Source organism: Odontomachus brunneus, unplaced genomic scaffold (genome assembly GCF_010583005.1).
Source record: "Odontomachus brunneus isolate Ranch 3 - 2012 unplaced genomic scaffold, Obru_v1 Obru_scaffold_068, whole genome shotgun sequence".
Classification (NCBI taxonomy): domain Eukaryota; kingdom Metazoa; phylum Arthropoda; class Insecta; order Hymenoptera; family Formicidae; genus Odontomachus; species Odontomachus brunneus.
The window spans coordinates 529,354-553,255 of NW_022639518.1; the positions used below are offsets into that span (position 1 = coordinate 529,354).

General features: G+C 35.6%; 1 protein-coding gene across 9 annotated transcripts in view; it reads right to left on the reverse strand.

Moving 5' to 3' along the window:
* Positions 1–4,000: 4,000 nt before the first annotated feature.
* The window catches only part of LOC116846727 (ankyrin repeat domain-containing protein 50), a 692,623-nt gene continuing 672,721 nt past the window's right edge, over positions 4,001–23,902 (reverse strand). For 8 of the 9 annotated variants that reach the window (XM_032820946.1, XM_032820942.1, XM_032820941.1 and 5 more), the window contains 2 exons: positions 12,011–12,252; positions 4,001–10,143 (listed from right to left, as the gene is read on the reverse strand). In XM_032820946.1, the coding sequence (XP_032676837.1) occupies positions 9,598–10,143; positions 12,011–12,252 (788 nt within the window). In that variant the 3' untranslated portion in view covers positions 4,001–9,597. Of the gene's footprint in view, positions 10,144–12,010; positions 12,253–14,100; positions 16,343–23,902 lie in introns of those variants that run through there. The other variant, XM_032820945.1, reaches the window with a different exon arrangement.

A 23,902-nucleotide genomic window follows, 5' to 3' on the forward strand; every position in this document is an offset into this window, starting at 1 on the left:
TGTAATTCATTACTATGCTTAAATAATGTGAGCTTGAAATGACCTTGAGGGGTCCCTTGGACCCATGGGTCAAATACATATCTGAATGTAAATTTTTCCGCTCTTTCCGATTCTGGAATAAAAAATGAAGGTTTCCATTAAAAAAAAAAGTTGACCTTGAAATGACCTCGAAAAATAACCTCGAGGTCAAAGACAAGGTCACCATCGAATCGCTAGGTCAAAACTATGCAACTTTGGTCGGAATGATTTTCTCGGAAAATGCGATCCTGGAAATTTATTTAAGGGTACTGATACTTTTGTTACACCCTGTATATGCATAACATATCCATGTGCCGAATCGAAGCGTGTCGCCGCTTCGGCTGCATACATGTATGTAGAGATGACACAGCTAGCGGCATATAACACAAAATTGTGTGCCCAAAGATAATTATCTTTCGTTTACTCGACGTCGTAGTAGAAAAGTGACAGCACGCGATTACATTTAGAAGATTACTTTATAAGACAGTTCATATTAAAACGGTAATGTTTTCCTGTGATTAAATAAAATAAAAAGAAAGAAAGCGATAGAAAGTGAAAAGATTTGTAGAAAATTTAACTGTTCTCTATCGTAATTGTTTCTCTATCGTATCATTTGCATGTATCGAATACGCAAAAAATGAAATCGTTTTCTATCGTGCTCTGTTAGGAGGATTAAATCGTTAATATGATAGAATTTTTAGATACTTGTCGTGTCCTATCGTTTTGTTTGAATTTATCATGAAAAAAATCACTGGAAATCTATCCTAATTTATGGTGTATTAACGTGGGAGAAACTCAAAGTTCTTTATCGTATAAAGAAAACCTATCGTTCTCGATTGTGTACGAACGATATTTGATTTGTATGTATAATTACGATAGAAAGCGTGCATCATAATCTATCGTCAAGTGGTTACGCCAAGAATAGGTGTTTTTCTATCGTCTTCTTACAAAAAGCGTAACATGCTTTGGCTAAGTACATTCGTCAACAAAATTATCGTTTGTGTAAATTCATGTCAAAATTTAGCACAAATTTATAAACAGTTACGATAGAGACGATAGATTTTCTGCAAATTCTTTCAGTTTCTATCGCTTTCTTTCTTCCTATCTTTTTTAATCACAGGAAAACATTATGGTTTTAATGTGACCTGTCTTATAAAATAATCTTCTAAATGTAATCGCGTGATGTTACTTTTCTACTACGGCGTCAAGAAAACGAAAGATAATTATCTTTGGGCACACGATTTTGTGTTACACGCCGCTCGCTGTATCATCTCTACATACATGTATGCAGCCAAAGCGGCGACACGCTTCGATTAGGTACACGGATATGTCATGCATATGTGTCAGTGTATCAAGCTTCGCTATATCTCGTTATGGGCGGAGGGACACGGCGAGATGCGATTCGCGAGTGTCAGTCGCACGTCGGCCGAAGGCATCTTTCTTTCCGCTGCCGCTTTCTGTATGCTGATTTGTTGAGACACAATAATTAATTTCTCAAAAACTATTGCGAATATCGTAAAACGGCACAGGACTTTCTTGCTTACCTCAATCCGTTCTATGTTTTCCCCAAATGTCATCATGGAAGTTCGGGATACCTTGTATATACGAAATCTCCCTATGAGTGAGAGCGCGATTGTAAATCTCTTGGTCGGCTTTAATGACAACGCTACGCAAATCTTTGACGCGGCCGATGTAGTCCATGACGTGCTCGTTGTCCTTCATAAAATTTATGCTAAGTCGTCCGCGATAATAATTTGAATTTTGAGTGGATCCGAAAACGCGTTTGAGACGATTTATAAATTCGTCTGTGGTTTTGTGCGTTTTATCTTTTACGGCAAGATACGCGTATCCGGTTAACTTATTACGAAGTGCTTGGACGAGATATGTCTCGTTGGTAAAGAGTAGGAATTCTTTTGTTCGTTTACAAGCGTGCGCGAATTGCAAAACTGGGATATTGTATCCGTCAAATTTCGGGACTAGTTCGAGCGTCTCGTTCACGGTGGGTTAGAGAGAGGAAATGAGGGTGCGAAAGCGGCGGCGGAAGGGTATGATACAGAGGACGACGGCTGTGAAGGATATGTTCCCGCGGGAGGAGTGAACGTAGAGGCCTGCCAGGGGCCTTGGGAAAGAGGGGTAGATGTAGAAAAAGGGTCTCCTGGCAAATTATGAGTCGTCAAACTTAAAACAAGATCCTCTATGGTAGAGATCCGTTTTTTCCAATGGGCTTCTCGCTCCAACATATCGCAGAGAATGTTTAAATCCGCGGACGGCAAGGTTGCGTATGCAGACGCGGGAGGAGCGGTTGGAGTAGATTCGAGATTTAAACGAAGGGTCGTTGGAGGCATGATGCTAGGATCGAATGGCGAACTCGGGTCTTCGGAAGTATGAGAATCGTCGGAATAAGGAACTTGCGATGATTTAGGATGCTCCAAGTTTCTAATGGGTAATTGAGAGACAACTAACTGGGTAGCACGCAAGATAAGGCAATTGCGAGTAAGGCGATCGAGGCGGCTAAGGAAATCGGTCTCAATTCTGGCGAAATGAAAGTTATCGATTTCACCGAGGTATTCGAAAATCATGGTTTTCGATTTATTCCGATAAATATCCGATGTGCGATGCTCGATCCCACCGCTGTCACCAGATTTTTATGTCACGTCCACGCGAGGTTCTGCGACACGCACGACGGGAGCGGCTCCGCCATGCTAGGTTTTAGTGATCGAGCTTCGAGATCCTGCAAGAGCTTGCCCTTACAGAGTATTTCATACTGAGTTGACGGGACAAGTTAGGGAATGGGAGAAGATGAACGAAAAATTACGAAATAGAAGAGTAAAAGGAGCCTAGATGAGGTTTATTGATGGGGGAGCTCGCGATGTACAATTTGAACGTTCTTCGAAAATGGCAATATTTCGATTGTGTCATCGAAGCGGTAACTAGACGCTGAGTACAATGGATGTGGAGAGACTTACTCTTACGACGATCAATGAACTGATTACGATACCCGGTACTTTGCGAGAACAGAGGAAGCGCACTAAGTATTCCTCTTTGGTTGGCGCGGTTGCTTGGAGGGATACGAGTCTCGATCGAGTCTCAAGAAGATTTTGAATAGTATCCTGAATAATATTCACTCGCACACACTAGGTTTGTATCATCGTTGTAGGATGTTTCACTCGCGACCGAACGCGAATAAGATCGCGTGTGAATGGACATGTGGTTATTCTGATATAAAGGGTGCAACTAGACGTTCAAACACTTGAATAGAGTAGCACCGAAGATTGAAAAGAAACGATGACGGAGTTCGACCGTCTTTGTAAGCTACAGGGATAAGACTTAGAAGGATTTAAAAACGACCGTCTCGCGAATTCTGGATGACTTAAGAATTTTTGAATGAGTAATCACGAACGTCTCTGAAAGTTTTCGCGTAAATACTCGATGATAACTGACTGCCGCGGTTTAGAAATCCGCGCTCACAGGTTCTTCTCGCGAAGTGCCGGGTCAGCGGTTTTTCGGTAGGAACGCTGACAAGCCTTGTCGCTGATGTTCTCCTGTTTTTCGGTGTCCAGTTAGAGATGAATTATGCACATCTGTTCTTACAGGACTAAAACGCAAAGCTCAGCAGCGAATGGTGTTATAAAATGCGCAATACATTAAGAAGTTAAAAAGTCGCTGGGCTACGGTGATAAGACACAGATATTAAATTTGACTCTGGAAATATTCTGATAATAATTTTATACGTGGAATGCTTAAAATTATCTATTTCCTATTTCGCGCATAATAATTGATAATATATTCACATTCGACAAAATAGGGATGGGGAGGGGATGAGGGAGGAAAAGAGCAGTAGAGGAAAAAGAAATAAAAGAGAAAAGAGCAAATTGAAAAAGGAAAGGAAAGGAGAAGGGAGAAAAGTAATGCGAAAGAAATACGGGCCGAGGTCCTCGGGACGTAACAATATAGTGTTTGTAGTGATATAATAATAAATATGTTAGTTTTAACAAATATTTATGTTTCAAATTTTTTGTTACAAATATCACTCTACTGTTGAAATTATTGGAAACAGTTTTAGCACTTTATTTATCTTTGCATATCATATAACTATTTCTCCTTTAATGTTTTATTTTTATACTTATTACATATATTTATCATCTAATATGCATACATGTACTGAATGTTGCAAAACAATTTCATTGATATATGTATTAATAATTCTAAGTCACTTTTATTTGCAACGCTTATTTAGTAATAACTTAAAAATGTTGCCAAAAAATATGAGACATACGTGCAACAATATATATAATGCAATGGTAAAACATCTGCGTACGCTGGCATGTATGCAGTCTATGGAAGTGCGTTCTCTTATATTTCTATAGATTCGCATAATTTATACAGGGTGTTTAGGAAGTAGGTGATCAAATTTTAGAAGCATATTCTACTTATTGAAGCATATTCTAATTTATTGCAAGGAAAAATGTCATATAAATATGAATCCAGAAACGCTTCCTGTACAAGTTGTAAATATTTTTTATTTATAACAGACAACACATTTTGCACTGACGTGTCATGCATCCTTTATTCAACTTCTGTTAGCAATAAACAAGTTATCAAGTAAATTTGTTTGGCATTGAAATAAGTCTTTAATCATTTAAGAGTTAAGACAATGTAAATATAGCAATTTATTCTAACATAGAATAGGCAGATATCCACTACATATATAGGAGAGCTAATGAAAATTGCAGGAAAGCTCAATGTCTTTATCGATAAATTTTTCCTTAAAAATAATATCCTGCTAAAAATACTTTTATTTCGGTCAACTTTCGGTATATCATCAGAGAAATAGAATTTTCCTTACCAAGTAAAATTAATCGAAAATGAAACAGAAATATTTGAACATCTACAATCGAGAAGCAAATGATTAGAAAGTGTCGAAAAAAACCTAAGACTCAGCACAAGACAGATTGCATTAGAAATACGAAACTGTGAAACTGTGAACGTTATGAACAAAGCTGTTTTGTATCCCTACCACACACGAGTATATGTTCTCTTGCTAGCTTATTATCCATCATGAGTAATATATACTTAGTGATACTTACAATAATGCACTTTACCAAATTTTAAAATGTCATAATTTTCATAGACAAAGAGCACAATATTCGTAGAATACTATAATAAATTATCATAATAATCATTAATAGCCGTATGAAAGTCCGCATGATATTATTGAATCTCGGGATCAGCATGAATTTTCGTGCAATATATGGGCTGGTATTATTGGAGATTTGTTAGACCGGTGTTTCTCCTATTTACACTTAATAGTAATAATTACAAACAATTTTTGGGAACACAATTACATTACTAGAAGACTACAATTACTATTCCAGTACAAATACATAATCAAATATAGTTTATGCATGATGAAAACCTAGCACATTTTAATTGCGTTGCTCGAAAGTTTCTGAATATTAATTACACCAAAAGATGGCTTGGCAGAAGAAGACCTGTTTGGCCTGTACGATTTCCTGATTTAAATTCTTTGAATTTTTATTTATAAGGATATATTAAAATTCTCTTTTATGATATTGCTGTTGCTACTGTAAAAGTGCTTCAAAATCGTGACAAAATACACGATACTTCGGGAATTTTTGAGCGTCTGCGACAATCTATGAGATGTCGATGCGAGGCATGCATTAATGAGGAAGGAAATCATTTTCAACAATTTTTTAAATAAAATATACCAAAGTTTGTTGTAAATAAAAAGTGAAATGTACCAAAGTCTGTTGTAAATAAAAAGTTGTTTATAATTTGGAAAAGAAATATTTCCGGATATTTGTTTATATGACCTTTTTTCTTTAGAGTGTGTAAAATATGCTTTTAAAGCTTGGGCATCTATTTCTGAAACACTCTGTATATAGAACAATATACGCAGGATCAGACAATACCTATTGCCAACTTAAATACCTTCAAAGCAAGAAAGAAAAGCGATTACTGAATTTTCAAGTTATTCTACTTAGGAAAAGAATTTCTTATGATGGTTACGTTTTTCTTTTAAAAAAGTAGCTAAAAGATATTAAGATCATTTTTGCTTTTTGTTTTAAAAGTATTAAAGATGGCAATAGTTATTAATTTACATTATGATAGATGAACTCACAAAAATTGAACCGAATTTTTTTAAAATTTATATTTTTCTTTTATAACAATTTTAATAATTTAAAAATTAATGTTAACAAACGATATTTTGTTAATTGTTTGAAAAATTGTTTTGTTTATATATGTAATCTATTATATTTTGCATTGAAAAGCCGCATATTTTTTTTAAAAAGCTTTAATATCTATTGAGATAACAGAAAGGTATGAAACTTTGGGGAGTGTGTGTGATTCACATTTTAAACTTACATCTCAATACTAAAAAAATACGGGTCTATTATATTTGACTATTCTACGCACATCATAATTTTCATGAAATTAAAATTAAATTTAAGTATAAAAATTAAATTTTATTTAAATTGAATAAAATTTAAATTCTATTTAAATTAAAATTCAAATGTAGAATATTTCCCCTATTATAAGGTTCTTAAAGAAGAATGATATAATTATATTATTTCGAAGGAGCTTTGTATTTAATATAAATGTAGCAAGAGACACAACAAGAAATATATAGAGTGTTTCTTAAGTACTGTCAGTCAAATATTTAGGAATATTTAGGAAATTTAGAAATATTTAGAAATATTTAGGAATATTTAGGAATTGATTTTTTAAATAATTGTATGAAGAAATGTTTATATGAACACATAGTCTCAAGAATCCCATTTCAAAATATTAATAATCGTTTCAATAACCGCTTTTTACCGTTTATTTGTTGTATTTTATTATTTCGATAGAATATTCATTTTTACCGTTTCTTTACATAGTACAGTCCTTGATACAGGATCCGCCAATTAAATCCGGACAAATTTGAATTTGACATTCCCGCTATATTAGAATCCAACAGTAGGTGCCAGATGGCGTAAAGGTAGGCCAGAGACGTGGGTAAGATGTTAATAACCTCGAAATAGTCAAGTCGTTCAAGTTGACATCGGAATATAACCGAAGAGCGGTGGTTATTGAAGGTGTCCGCGCCGGAAGGACATCAAGCGAAATAATCAAGTTCTTCGAATATCCTAGGTTGACGGTATATGACATTATCCAGAGATACGCGGCCTCGGAGGTGGCCAGGACAAAGTTTCCGGCTAGTGTCCACGTCCTAAGTGTCATCTCGAATGAGGGCGACATTATGCCACCGCATTTCTTTAAGAAGGGGGAAATGGTCACGAAGGAGGTTTATATGGAGATCCTGAGGACTACAGTGAAGCCTTGGATGGAGGACGTGGCTGCAGGAAGGCCGTATTTCTTCCAACAAGATGGCGCACCTGCTCATACGAGTTACTTAATGCAGAACTGGCTCTCGGACAATGTCGAGATGTTTTAGTCGAAGGATTTCTGGACTCCGAATAGTCCCGACCTGAACTCTCTCGACTACTACGTGTGGAACGTAATCGAGAGGGTTACTAATAAAGCCAGACACCTCAACGTGGCCTCCCTCCAGGCCGCTATTGAAGCAGCATTCACGAAAATGGATTAGGCGCAATTGCAGACAGCGTGCTCGCGCTTTCGGAACAGGATCGAGGCGGTGATCGAGGCGCAGGGCGGCTATATTGAGTGAAAAAACTCAGAAAAGATCTATTAACTTAATTATAGAATAATCTCTTTGTACTTTTACATATTTTTTGTGATAAACGACTTTTTTGAGAAAAAATTTTCATGTCCGGATTTAAGTGGCTGTATATAATATGCATGCATGTGCAAGAGCTTACAGTTGCAAAGAATCCGAAGGCGGGTGACTAAAATATATGCCACGAAATACGTGAGCGGCGGTACGAGCGGGAGGGCAAGCGGACGCCGTATACCGCCGCGATATATATTATAAAATACTTTAAGAAACCAACAGCAAAAAACAATAGTAAAAAAGTTTCTTTTTTAATCAATGCTGTATCATAATAAAAAAACACATATCTAATTGAAAATAAATAATTTAGAGTAAATCAAGCATATCCTGCGTTCTTTTATAAAATGAGATACATTAAAATATTGAAGCATAAATATTTTCTAAATTAATGGCTCTATTAAAATCTACCAATAGTATTTTTCTCTTATTAAGCTTAATAGAAATCTGTAAGAAATGATCCTATCCATTAGGACAATTGTTTAAAGCAATAATATACCATTTAAATTTCAACGTCATTGAGTTTTCACGAAACAACGACAAAAAAAATAATTAAAAATAAAATAATTAATATAATACACCGTTTATTTAATAACACGAATGTAAAAGAGAAATGTCTTTTTGTCCAGAAGCTGTTAAAAGAAAAGAATAATTTTAAGGAATTTTTTAATGTCCTATATTTCTAAAACGAAATTTTTAAGATTATATAACCATATGAAATTTGCTTTATAAAATGATTTAAAAAATAAGTTCCTAAGATATTTGATAATATTTCAGAAACACTCTGTATATGTGCATAAAAAAATACAAAGCGTCTTTGATCTGTCTTTAGAAATATCATCCAAGACTTAATTTTCATAACCATTTAACATATTACTTAATATTTTACAAAAATTTTTTAATGTTTTTCAAAACATTTTTTTTCAATGTATTTCATGGTATCGTAATTTTCTTCACCCTGTATATAAATACAATTTTTCCGTTTTTGCATCGCTTGCGCGTACTTAATATAAGACACTACTTTTTCTCTTAATATTGATAGTCTAATTGATGTCTGCATTATTAAAAAATTAATTATAATTATGAATATTTATTTAAAGATATTTTAGCCTATGATGTTACTGTTATATCTGAACATGACGACGAATATATTATCGCAATGAAAACTTGTTAAAATGTGTATGCCATAATAAATACAATTAAAATGAAGTGATACAAGTTTTTATAGGTAATTATTCGTTTTAATGGATATAGCATCGATAGCCTTGCTCATGCATTAAGATACATGATATCTGAGATAACGAACCAAAAATAACAAATGAAGAGAAAACCGATTTTGGGCTTTATAGTCCGAGTAGATGTGATAAATTATATAAAAAAGAATTTCAATCTTTCATTAAATAAATCAACTTTTATTAAATAGATGTTTTTATTTCAATAAAAATTCAACAATGTATTATTTACAGTGATATTTTGAATCAAAACATCGAACCACTTACATCACACCATAAGCGTTGTATATTTTGTCTATAAGTACCATCAACTGAATCAATAAAATTTGTTCATCGGCACGCATGCTGTTTTTATATAAACATTAGCAAATTATAAACTTCAATACTAATGTCAACAATTTATTATTTAAACTTCTTCTGTTTATAACTTTAAATAAATAAAAATCGACAGCTAAAATATTTTGGAAGTTATTCAGGATATTTTCGACAAAATATGTCAAAGCCAAGCTCACCGAAGCCACATCCGTTAAAACGAATAATTATCTTTAATATAATTAATATAATATCATATAATATAATTTAATTACTATTAACTTACCTTCCAGGTATATGGTCTGAATATTTGACATTTCTACCAACGCCAGCTCCGCTATTTCCCAATATTATTTTCATGTGAGTATCTCGCGAGAAGTGTGTATCGGCTGAATTTCGTTTATCGAATGTCTTTGAGGTATCGCGTTCATTTTTTTTTACCTTTTCAACGCTCCAACCTAACATTTCATTTGTTAATTCAAGTGGTTTAGCAATGTTATGTTCATCTATGGTTTTGATATTGATTGGCTCGTATATAACCGCCGAATTGTTATATTCCTCCATTTGTGTCTTATATGGCATATTTGAATTTCCTACAAGCAATGATATACCCAATTGACTTTGTATTACGTTGACGGCTGTTTGAGTACTGGGTAGACTTGTATTCGTGGGTGAGTAAGGAATGAAACTGTCGCTCAATGGAGAATGTGGTGGTGAAGCATATATTGGACTCTGTGGTTCACTTTTTAAAGGTGATAATAATTTACTAAGTGGTCTATTCTTTGCTCCTCTCGAACATTGTTGTAACTGCTGTGTGAAGGATAGTGCCTGAAATTTAAAAAAATCAAATACGTTTAGAAATTTTAATAAACATCTAAATATTGTGTTAACTATACTTGACCCTCAGCTAGAGTACTATTTCTGTCTCCCGAATCTGAACCATATAGGTGTGCGTCACCCGACGTTTTTAATTACGTATATCTTTGCATGTAATGTATAAAATTTGAAATTTTTTTAACAATACATCAAATAGTCAAGAAGAAGAATGAATGGATGCAAAAATTGAGAAATTGAAAATATTCGAAATATTTAGGAGAAAAAGAAAAGAAAATATTTTAACTCGCGAGGAAAACGTTTTTCTTTTAGAAATTCGTAGTTTCAAGGAGAAAATCATTAAAGAAATTTTTCCAACGGGCATGCAAAGGTAATCGAACTTTAAGGAAAAAATACTACTCGATTATTTTTAAAAAGTATATTTTTTTGGTAAGGTCAAATATATTAGATAGTTTAACGGTAAAAATATAAATTCATAAAAGAAATCATTTTTATTTTAAAACTGAAACATTTTGATTAGGAAACTTGAAAATACATAATCTAAAAGATGTCTTTTTGTCTATTTGGCAACAAATTATTTTTAAGAATATCAAACTACACATGCTTATTCAGACTTTCAAGTCGAATTTCTATAAAATAATGTCAAAAATTATTTAAAAAATGCTATAAATCTATTTTTACTTCTTAACGATAAATCTAAACTTATTATACATAAAAATTCTTAAATTATTAGAACGAGATTTTCGAAGATTTGTGTTTCTGGAACTCTGGATGTAGTACACCCTTAGACTGACAAATCACGACTATGAGAAATTTCTATTCGATTTTCGGAGCCTCCTATGGTCGAAATTAGTATTGGAGATACGAAACTTTTTTTTACCTCCTACGCCAATCCCATTCACCTTTACGATTTGTGCTTGCCTAGCACTTTTATACAATGAAATAGAATAGAATCGGTGAAATAGTGTCTTTTTTTAAACAATCACGTGAAATGGTAAGCAGCTACCAAATAGCTCACCTTTCTAGTCTATGAGATAGGCCCGCGAGTAGTCGTCCATTTTCTTCGCCGGCCGCAGCGAGCCGTATGGCCTGCCTGTCGCGTCGCACGTTCTGATTAGCCTATCTATTTTCGTAGCTTCGGAAAAATGAAACAACTCATTGTTGTAATTGATAGATTATGTTTGTGCCTCTGAGTCCCGTAGACAAAAGATTTTGTAGCGACTATGTTATGACAACCAATGTTAGCGCCGACTTTTGCGATATTTTATTTTTTGCGACACTATACCAACTCTTGTTATCACTGAAGAGGGTCTGCGAAATGAGACCGAAACGCGTATGATTTTTAATGAAATTTGTTCTCATTGCGAGATTGTGTCACTATGGTTTAATAGTTTATAATAGCACTATACAACCTGTGCGTTAACTCTAATGGTCCTTAATTTATTGTTTTGATATACTCAAGAAGAGTTTTTTAGTTATATTATTTCCTATCTATTTTATTTAATAACTCAAATTTTTACGTGATTGTTAAAAAAAAACACCGATTTCATTATTCACTCCGACCTATTTTAGCTATATATTAGCTCTGATACGGTACAAGTCAGACACCCCAGTCTGTATATAGCATAGGTGTATCCCAGTGCTCCAGTTGAGGATAAAAGAGGATAATACACATCTAAATAATAACTATACATCTAAATCTAATCTAATCACTTTATCTTGTGAAATTAAAACACGTAACAATTAAAGTAATATTAATAATTATGTAACGCAAATAACAGTACAGGATTTTGCAACGGTTTTAGTTTCACACATATAAAAGCAAACACTTTGAACAATTATTATAAAATACTTTAATTACCTGATAATTAACAGCAGAATTTTGATTAAGTTTTCCTTGGTCACTTTTAATACTGCCAGTTAAATTACTACTTGATTTGCTATTACTCGAATTATTTCCTAGAGAAATATAACTGCGCCGCTTTGTTGAGTCTGGTGACTCTACTGGACTGTATTGAGTCGATAAAGGGTTTAAGATTGCCGAAGAAGGCTTAGTCTCGATTGTCGAATTGGAAGTTACAGAAGTAGTGCTACTGCTACCACCTGAAAAAATTATATTATTTAAATTTTAGGCTAGTATTATAAATCAACATCAATACTTACATGATAAATAAGGGAAAGTGGAATGATATAGTGAGTGAATATTTCTATGTGCTATTTCGGAATAGCACTTATTTCGAAACACTTTAATTTTTTTCCTGTGTTAGTTGTCAAATAATATCAAATTTTCATATTAATAACAAAGAACATCATAAATAAGCGTTGTGACATGAAAATAGGTCACTGACTATTAGAAAACAATTGACAATATTATGATTGAGTTATTGGACTTCGTGATAGCAAGCCTTCGAACGGGATGAATTACAGTAAGTATATATTTACATATTTTTCTCATATTAAGCTTCTATTCTGTCATGTTTTTGGGCTTAAACAACAGCTAAAGATTCAAGGAAGTTAACTGTTGCTTAGTTAGACTACGGAATTGTGTTGTTGTAAAATGCGGGTATACTTAAAAATAAGTATTTGCAACCGTCGACGTTTAAAGTTAAGTCATAGAATACTTGCATTTTATATCGTATATGACGTTTGTTTTGAATAGACATATATTAGACATTTCGATGATTATTGCCGATGTTTATGTAAAGTACTGACAGTATTTTTTTACTTATATAGAATCGCAATTTTTCTATTTTTCAGTTTTCCGACTATATCTGCTATGCATGTCGATATAACAATATCTTTAATATCTTATTTTTTAGATAAATTTTGAAGACAATGCGACAATTGTGATATACAAATATTGATTCCTTTCTTTTTTACAAATATTTAAGTTAGATATGCAATATTAGATGCATTTATCTTATATAATTTTCAAGTTTAACAATCAATCAATTAAGATATAATATATAATATGTTGTTCTGAGTTTCTTCATCAATAAAATTATTATCTTTAAAAGTATCTTTTAAAAATTTAGTAATTTTATTTTTTAGAGTGATCCAAAATGTAATGAGAACAATATTTATAATATATTCTTTCGAACAATATTTTCCCAGTATCCCCCTAAATTTTCTAAATTTATAATTCTTTGTTTAATTTTGTTTATTATGTATAAATTTACATTGAGCAATTTTGAGTAAGTTTTGTTCTGAAATAAGTGCATGCACCTAATTCAAAACATCTCTAATTTCTCTCATGGCCTTCAAGAATGGAGAAAATATTATTTAGTATAATATTTCTTATATTAATAGTTTAACATATGTAAGTCACAAGTCAAAAGCAGCTGTTTCGAATTAGGTGCAGGTGAACCTAATTCAGAAGAAATTTAGCACTTGAAACATTTGTCTATTATTTCAAAACAAAGCCTCCTTTAAAAACTGGCTTATGTCTAATTAGTAAGTAAAGATTAATCCTTTTACTAGCACATATCAGATTTATCTCAGAAGGCTTAATGTAAAAGATGCAGCAGCATTTTTTAAATCTGTTCCGAAATAGGTTCGCTTACTCTATAACACACAATTCGAAAAAGTGAAATAAGTCACAGTAAACAAATAGTAAAAAAGAAACGAATACTATGTAATCTAATATCCTTATAATATATAGTTTCAATAAATAATATGAAGTTAAGTTCAAAACTATAGGCATATGGAAAAATTAAGGAAATAAAAATCGTTGCTTTTACGGTATTTCACCCACCTAGTTGGATGATGTGATGCTATAAAACCGCGATCTTCTACTACTTCACTACTTCATTCTTACATTTAGTCTGTTACTCTTACTATAACTACTTCTACTTTTACTTCTGGAATCACTCCTTCAACTTCTGGCACCACTTCTGACACTCGCTTTACATATCCGATTCACCGAAAGTTTTTCATTTTTTCTTTTTTTTCTTGTCATTCCTGCCGCGTTAATTAATTGTAATGATGAATTCAAAATTCGATTTCGTCCTTTGACATCCATCTTCTCTCTCGTCTCCTACATATAAATCCTAAAGACTAACTTTCACCCACACGCCATACGCCTACACGCATACTCATACATTCACACACATGTAGCCCATAATTTTTGTTACTGTTACCTTTCGATTTGTAACCGCGATGAATAAATTTGTAACGAGCTGCGAAGAATAAATGTAATTAATTAGTGTTATTTAAAATTTCAATTTTCATTTCAAATTTCATTTTTTCCAATCCCCTTTTCCTCCGATTATCCGCTCTTAGTCTGTCCCGCGATAAAGAGATTCAGTTCTCTGATCGGAAAAAGGACCACTCGCTGTACGTCGACACGAGCGTAAAACGAGCCTTCTGGTCGCTGACTCGTTGCTCGATCTGCGTGTACGGCCGAGGTTTTTCGTCACGTTGCGTTCTTCTCCAGAATGTAACAGATTAAACATTTTACCAAAATGGTAAAACGATGTAAGCGTTAATAAGTATCTTTGCAAACTGTTATAAAGTAAAGGGGTGGAAGATAAAGAAAACATTTGTATATTTAAAAAATAAATTTTTATTTTGCATATTAAAAGTTGAACAATTCTCTCTAACACTGAATCCACTACCAATTGAATATCTTAAGTATGCTTCGTAACGCAAAATACTTAATGTGATTATTACATCGTAAAATATTGATTGCATCCAGTTTCTCCAATGAAGATATATCCCCATAATCTATGTCCAGAGTCTCAATAATCACCTAGTCCCTCGCATCATCGTCGAGGAGATTTGCAAGGCATTCTCTCGCTTATTATATCCCTTGACATAGACATAGTTTGAATTCTTCATTGATAATTGCGTCTATGATCAAACGTTTTGCTTTGTTGTACGGCACGATTCTATCCTTCCACTACAAACCTTGGTGATCAACCAAGTTGCTTTCGATTTGTCAGCTCTTATGAGAACATGCCACGGCATTAGACTCATAAAGGTGTAGTGCGACAGAACAGCACCATTCCTCAGTATTGCTATTTCTTTTACGGTAACTTGTCAACCGTCGGTCCTTGCATGTCCACAAATATAGGTACATTCATGCTGATGAAATATGTCGATTAGCGCGAAATAGACAGACAATTGTTCACCATGTGCGAGCGTGACTTTTGAGCAAATCGCTGGTTATTTGCTGATGTTATAATTTTTATGTGATTTTACGCACAATGTTGGTTAAAGGACTTTATTCTACAATACAGTCGTGCAGAATGAGGCAGTATGTTGGTATTCATCGATATATTATCATTGCAGTCGAATTCAATTTTCACATACACAGTGACGCTTTTGACGGATTCCTTTTGTCACCAGCAAGTGACCCCATATGGATAATGAGAAAGATATTGTTTGGGATCGAACATGAAAATGGCACATTGCCATTCTCACATCCGTAATATGATTTGTGGAAACATCATACAGAATAGCGTATTTTCCTTTTTCAAAATTCAACTTCATATCGGGTGTTTGATAATATGAGTTCGAGTTAATACGAATTAATTTCACTAGGGGCAAAAAATATACTAGGCACAAGTATTTGATATCTTCGAAGGACCATAGAAAGAGGAAGGCGTACTAGGTGGCGGCGGGACGCCGTGCGTTCGAGATCTGTGTATTTTTTCGTTCTGTGTATTTTTTCGATCTGTGTATTTTTTCGTTCTAGAGAGAGAACAATATCAAGAGCGCGGTTTTGCTAGGCCGGGACTCGAACCCGAGTCTTTCGCTTGCCGGGCAACTGCTCTAAACCACTGAGCTATCTGACATTTCACGCTCACGACACTATCCTCTCCCTAGATAACGCTCAGAGTTTCCGTTCGGAAGTGACATCTCTGGCGCGATCCCGAGCGCACGGTGACTATAGAGAGAAACAATGTTACTGTAACAAATGGTCAATCTCTTAAAGTCAAAGATTGCTATCCTTTAAGTGGGGTTTCTACTTTGTTGGCCAGGGAAAATTGGTAATTTTTTGGAATTTATAGAAAAAGAACTATTAAAGATAAAATTCTAAAATTTGGAATACATTTAAATTTATCTTAATTAAACAAACAAATCGCTACGACAATGTAAATAATAGACAAGCTGAACGGGCTGGGTGGGCGGAGTATGCGGCGGAACGAGATGGCCAGCTGGTGGAAGTTCTTAGAGGCTGAAAAATGACCTGAAAAAGAAACAAAATTGTTTTTATAATCTATAGAGATTTGTGCTTCATATAGATTAAAATAAAAAAATTACAAAAATTTTTGTGAGTGAGTTGTAGTCTTTCAAATAAAAAATGTGTTATTTTTACGAAAAATTGTTGCAGTTATTTATTCATAAACAAAAAATCTTCAATATTTTCTCTTTATTCTAGTCTACTTTAAAGAGGTGGTATTTCCGATTTTAAGACCAAAATCATATTAATCGTATGATTTGGAACTTGTATAGAACTTCCACTAACTTCAAAAACATCGGTAATTATTTACTTTAGGGAACCCACCTCCGATGACCTTGATCTTGATATATATTATCAAGGACACTCTCCTAAATAACCTTTAGAAAATTTTAGCCGTCGCTCATTGTTTATTAAAAAGTTATTAACAAAAGAAGTTTCGGTAATTATAGACTATAGAAGAGTTAGCTCCAATGACCTTGACCTTGACATATATTGGAGAAGTCACCCTCCTGAGTAACTCTCAGAAGGTTTTAGCCGTCGCTCGTTGTTCGTTAAAAAGTTATTAACAAAAGAAGTTGCACAAAGTGAGTATAATTTTTGGATACTGTATATACAAAAACGATACTGTGTACTGTTAACGAGCAATATCGAATAATAACTGCAATATCGAATGACTAGCGGAGGCTGCGCCTCCCGCACCCCCCCTCAAAACTAACCTAACCTAACCTATCGTCACATTAACACAAAAGTTGAACACTTTAATAAACAATGACTGACGGTTAATGTGACGATAGGTAGGTTAGGTTAGTTTTGAAGGGGGGGTGCGATATTGTGCGACTAGTCGTACGATATTGTAGTTATTATTCGATATTGCTCGTTAACGATACACAGTATCGTTTTTGTATATACAGTGTCCAAAAATTATACTCATTTTATGCAACTTCTTTTATTAATAATTTTTTAACGAACAACGAGCGACGGCTAAAACCTTCTGAGAGTTACTCAGAAGAATGACCTCTACAACATATGTCAAGGTCAAGGTCATTGGAGCTGACTCTCCTATAGTCTATAATTTTCCAACCTTTTTTATAACTTTTTAATAAACAATGAGCGACGGCTAAAATTTTCTAAAGGTTATTTAGGAGAGTGTCCTTGATAATATATATAAAGATCAAGGCCATCGGAGGTGGGTCCCCTAAAGTAAATAATTACCCTCCCTTTTCCTCTTCATATAGTTCGTTTTTTGTTGCAATCTCCAATCGACGGGCAGATCGGGCTTCTTTTGAAGAGCTTGTAGAGCACGTTTGTTATCGTTTCTTATCCGTTTATTATCTCGTCTGGTAACCATTATTAACGCGTTCATCCCAATCTTAATTCCCATGGCTTCCATTATTCGAAGCACAGAATTAAAACCTTCATTGAAAATGCATGTTGCCAAAAATGATGTAATTTCAATAGTTTTTCTTGTGCAGAATATGTATTTCGGTGCAAAATTCCAAATCAAAGAGTTGATACACTCGTTGTTGTTTTGAGTGTGGCCACCTAAACATCGTTTCAATAAATCATCCGACGATAAGTCCTCATAAATAGATCGAATGACTTCTTGGACCTGTAACGTAACTGGAGCTGGATGTTTATATTCTGACAAAACGTTATTAGCTTCGGCTTGTTTCCATTTATACCATGATGATTCACCGAGCGGACACTAATCGTGTTGTTGATTCTCATCTGTCGAGCACTTGTGATAAAAAGTAGCCCATATTGCATCTTTCATAGCATCGACAGAATCAGAATTACGGACTATTGCCAAACCGTAGTATGTCGATAAGTCATTTATTAAGACATCGGTTAATTTTCAGGACCCTTACCACCAAGTCCTTTATTGTTTCTCTCAGTCGAGAACCCATACGTTTTTTTACATGTTCAACGCCTTTTTTTTGTAATTGGAAGTTTATTTCCATACGGCTTACTGTCTAAGAGCACCTTGAATGTTTTTGTGTCACCATCACCGATATAATTAATATATTTGACTTCATGAAGTGTCTCAGATCTCGCAAACATTTCGACCACACCATCCACTTCCATTTTGCCGGCGCTCCCAGTTTGATTGCTTACACAATGTTCTTCATGCTCTTCATATCACGCTTCAAATTCCTCATCGTTTTTCTTTTGCCAATAATTGAAAGCCTGACAAAACGTAGACTTGACGATCAAATCCACAACTTTGTTTGAATATTTTTCAATTAACGTGACAACTCCAAACAATGATGAATAGCTCTCTTATTCCATATTCCATCGCCCGAGACAGTTAAGTGCAAAGGTTCATTTCCTGCTCCAGTATTTTTTTTTTCTTCTCTTCTGATGCTGCCTTTAGTATGACAATATCAAAAACTGCTTTACTGACAGTCCAGATATTTTCAAGACATGCATAATATACATTGGTCGCTAGTCCTTGACCTAAGTCAATCAAACCACAAAAAATATTGATGCCTTGTAATCCAACTCCAATGAGACACATTGCAAAAACTATTCGTCGATTTATTTCAAACGATTTATTGTTTATTTTAGGATAAGAATCAATTTCAATTGAGTCACAATCGCAATCAACAACAATTTTAAATCTCAAACCTTGTTTTCCTCTCACATAAAAATTTACATTACTGTCACATTTTTTACACTTCAGTAAAGTTTTTCAGTATATTAAAAACAAACAGGAAGTGAATAATCCGATATCCATGCATGGCATCGATTTGTGATCGATTGTGATTTCAAAATCGTTTTTATTCTCCAGTTTTTTTGCGGAAGTACTAGCGAACGACATCTCTGTTTCATTTGTATGTCGATTTCCATAAAATTTTCTTCTCTTGCATTTATGTCCAGGCCGCATATTACTTGCTTTACTTCCTTTCGTATTAACGAACATGATGCAAAACCGAAAAAATAATTGTAAATAATCGAAAGCTTGAAGAACGTCCTTCCACTTCAACGTTTCGAAGTATACTGAAATAAAAATGGAGAAAATAACCTGGCTAACGCATAACGGTGGCTACGTAGAAATATAACAAAAGAATAATAGAGCAGCTGCAAAGACTCAAAAGAGGGCGACACGCATATAAGCCGCAGCGCTCCGCCCTAGCGCTCCGCCCTAGCGCTCCGCAAGGCTATCTGAGTAATCAACTGAGGCTATCTGAGTAATCAACAGGCTGTAACTCGGTCAATGTTTCAAATTTTGATTTTAAATTTTTACCATATATTTTTGAAAGTACAATATTTAAGAATATGTTAAAGAAATTGATTTTTTGACCCAACAAGGTAAAAACTCCCCTTAAGATCTAATATCTTCATGATTTATGATAACTCAATGCTGTCAGATCAATTGAGTAAAGTAGAGTAGAATTAGAGTAGCGTAGCGAGTATATACGTAATAATTAACAGTATCAAGTAACATAATTTGGTAAAATATGTAACAATAATATTACAAAACAATGAGTTATTATATTTTAGAAAAATTAGGAGCATTAAATTAAATTATGAAAAAGTATCATGTATTTGTGAAATATCCAAAAGTAAAAATTATTCTAACCTATTATCAACCTATAATTATTGGATATTTCATAAATACATAATACTTTTTCATAATTTAATTTAATGCTTCTAATTTTTCTAAAATGTAATAACTCATTGTGTTGTAATATTATTGTTACAAATTTTACAAAACTATATTACTTGATACTGTTAATTCTTATACATATGCTATCCGCTATGCTAATTCTACTTAACTCTACTCGATTTATCGGACAGCATTGAGTTGTCATAAATAATGAAGATACTAGTTAATTGTGTCTATCATATTTCTCGGCAACTAGCTCATATTAACTCGAAATCGAATTATCGTAAACACCCATTATCGTACAAGTAAAATTTCGAGTTGAAATTAAATTTCACATTGGTCAGTTTACAGTGGTCGAACATGGTAACATTACCGGTGAGAGAATTCTTTCGACCAGTCTGTAGAGCAAAAATGACGCTTCTCTAGCTGAGTCGCGGTCTTGACGGCCCACGAATACTTAGTATGAACGAAAATTCGTACAGATTTCACGAGCGAAAACTCATCGATCGCTTTCTAGGGCACGTAGCATAGACAATCTTTTTATATCTACCAGCATAATGTGAGGCATTAGCCATTGTATTTTGAGTAAATCAATCTTTGGATTAGAGGCCGCGTGTCCTAACATACAATTGTAGTCGTTGCGTGAACGTATCCAAATCAATTCGTGTCAAGCGTTGATGACGATCCGTTTGCAGTTCTCACAAAAACCTAGCAATGTGTTGAGCGGAACATAACAATTGAAATATCCCGCAAACATGTTTTTCGAGAGGTTCCATCTAGCGTTCCTCAATATTAGATTTTTGTCGCGAGTGAACGGTACATAATGTTTGAGCGTAATGGTTACTCCTACGTTTCTATAGCGATCAATCTCCACTTAGAGGGGGAGGGAAAGGGAAAGGAGTGGATGAAAGAGATACAAAAAATGAGGAACATGAGATAGGAGGGAGAATAGGGGGTAAGTAAGTAATTGAATAGATATGATATGAAGAGAGGGAGAGGAAATAGGGAAAGAGAGAAAATCAGAGAAAAAGAGAGGGAGAGGGAGCGAAAAAAAGAGAGAGGAAGAGGGAGAAAGGGAGAAGGAGAGAGTTCGCGGAGTGGGTACGTCGGGGGCAAGCTACTCCCGACGGAAACACACCCGCTCCCGGTGACGGGGGTAGAGGGCGGGCGAGATGGCGTCCGCCCAGAGCCCGTCTCAGAGAGGGAGGAGAAGAGACGCGGACGATCACGGGGGGGACTAACCCCACCTAGTATCGACCCAAGCCCTCTCCTCTGTCGGTCCCTCAAGAGGGATAACCGAGGGTCAACCCGGGTGGTGACACCATCCAGGGAGCCGGGACTCCTCTGCCGTTTTCAAGGCTTAGGATCCAGATCGGAGGGAGGGCTAACCCTCGCGGTGGCTTCTAAACACGGAGCCGCCGCGTGGAAAGTTCGGTCCTCCTTCTAAGGGCGGAGGACCGAACAGGAGAAAAAGGGGTGCGATCAACCCACGCGGCGGCTGCAAAATGGAGTCGCTGCGTGGGGAGTTGGGCCCTTCCGCCCTTATAAGGGTGGAGGACCCAATAGGGGAAGACTGGAAGATAGACTGGAGGTGTGAGACTGTTCTGGGGGACAGACTATTCCCCAGTTCTCTAGATCTTAGGGGGCGAGGAAGAGCGGGGCGGATGCCCCCTGCTCCCCTATTCAACAGAGAGACAGGAGAACCCGGGTGGCAAGACACAATGCCGCACGGGAAGCCGGGATCTCCTGCGATTCAAAGCGGTGGACCTGGAACGGAGGGGGGCCGACTAGATTTTCCCGGGACGGGGAGTCGGGGAAGTAATGCCAACAGCAATCCCTCCAACTCCCCAATATGCTCCAAAAAAGGCACCCGGCAGGGGTTTTAATGGGTTGGCCCCCTTTCTGTGTAGAAGTAAGGGAGAAAGTCCCACCCGTGGACCTCCCCCTCAGAGGATCGCGGGTATGCAAAAGCATTTCCTCTGCCTCACAAAAAAAGTAGATAGGGGGAGAGAGAGAGGGAGAAAAGGAGAGAGAGGGAGAGAGGGGAGAGGAGGAAAGAGGGGAGAGGGGAGAGAGGGGGAGGTTGGGGAGAAGGCGTTTTTGTAAACTAGTAGATAAGTTAGATAAGTAGATGTAAAGTAGTTTTAAGTTAGATTTAAATTAAATATAAGTTAGGTTAAGCGAAGTACGGAGTAGAAAGCGGAGGAGAGAGCGAAGTGTGTGGCAGGTAGGAGCAAGCGAAAAAAATTTAATATTGTAAGAGTCTAAGTTGAAAGTGTAGTAAGTGTAACCCCATAAGAGATCAATAAGAGCCTTATGCATGTTACGGGTGATGTCCACATGGTGTGCAGTGTCGGTATTACCCAGGCCGTATCAGCATCGCATAACGCGACTGGGAAAAGCCCATAGAAATAGTTTATTAGTGAATGTGGCCCGATTTGATGTGAGCAAAGTCAACACTGCCCATTCAGCGGTGGCAATGTCAGCAATTATTATTACATTGCGGACTTTGCCCAGCTCTGAGTGGGCAATGTCGACGTTGCCAAATCTCCATGGGTAGTGTCATCGAAAGACGCCGATCTGGAACAACTGCGTTACGGAGGTGACACAGAAGGTGGCATAGATGGTAGGCGCTGCTTGAGTTATTGATAATTATTGACTATAGAGACAGTTCCAATAGTCTTGACCTTAACGTATGTTGTTAAAGTCACTGCCTTGAGTAACTTTCAAAAGGTTTTAACTGATTGTTTTAGCTCATTGTTTGTTAAAAAGTTATTTATAGAAAAGTACATTAATATCAATACAAAGTATATTAAGTGTAGTATGTGAACGATATGTGCATGGTACTTTATCTTAGACGTATTCTCATGCAGACGTAAATACATAAATAAATATATAGTTCTATGTAAATACAGGTATTCAATACTTCTCTAACCATATCTAGACGTGCATCTGGGGTTACGCCCCCCTAGACACGGAAGGGGGCCCAATCTTTTGTGATAAATTCTCATCCGTTAGCTTAAAACAGATTTGCCCTCCCCCCGTGCGGTGCATCCCGCCGCGGCGCATAGCCCCCCAGTTGTACGGCTAGAAACAGACACTTTTACAATATTTCAATGTATACTGTGTACCAAAATTTCGTTTCGTTCATAAAACTTTTTTGTTAGTAAGTTTTTATTAAATAATGAACGCCAGTTAAAATCTTTTGAAGGTTACTCAGGGCAGTAAACTTGACAACATATGTTAAGATCAAGGTCATTAGAGTTGCCTCTCCTATAGTCAATAATTACCAAATTGAGAAACTTACAGTACTATAGGTTCTGTTCATCTAGCACAGCTTAGTCCATATAGATAGTATCAACATTGATCACTCGAAATTGAACTAAGTTTACAATATAATAATAATTATTGATGTTGCCACCGTTGGATGGGCAGTGTTGATTTTGCCCACATCAAATCGGGCCATGTCCACTAATAAACTATTTCTTTGCGACGGGTTTTGCTCAGTCGCATTGTGAAATGCTGACACGGCCCGGGCAATGCCGACATTGCACACTATGCGGATATTGCCCGTAATATATATTAGGTGAAGTAAAAAGTTCTGAGCGTTTTCCGCTAGATGTCTTTAGTGAGCCATATCTCACGATGTATACATCGCATCGGGTCATACTATACGGCGATTTAAAGGTGACATTACGCTTCAAAAAAAGTTCTGTGACAGTTTTGTGTTTGGTCAAGCCAGTTGTGTGTTACAGCGTTCCAAAATGGAGGTGAAAAAAGAGAAAATTCAATACATTCTTCAGTACCAAGGTGAAAAGGCGGAGCAAGCGGCCAAAAAAATTTGTGCTGTTTATGGACCCAATACAGTATCGAATGCAACAGCAAAGCGGTGGTTCCAACGATTCCGTTCTGGTAATATGGACGTCGAAGATGAGGCACGCTCTGGTAGGCCAATC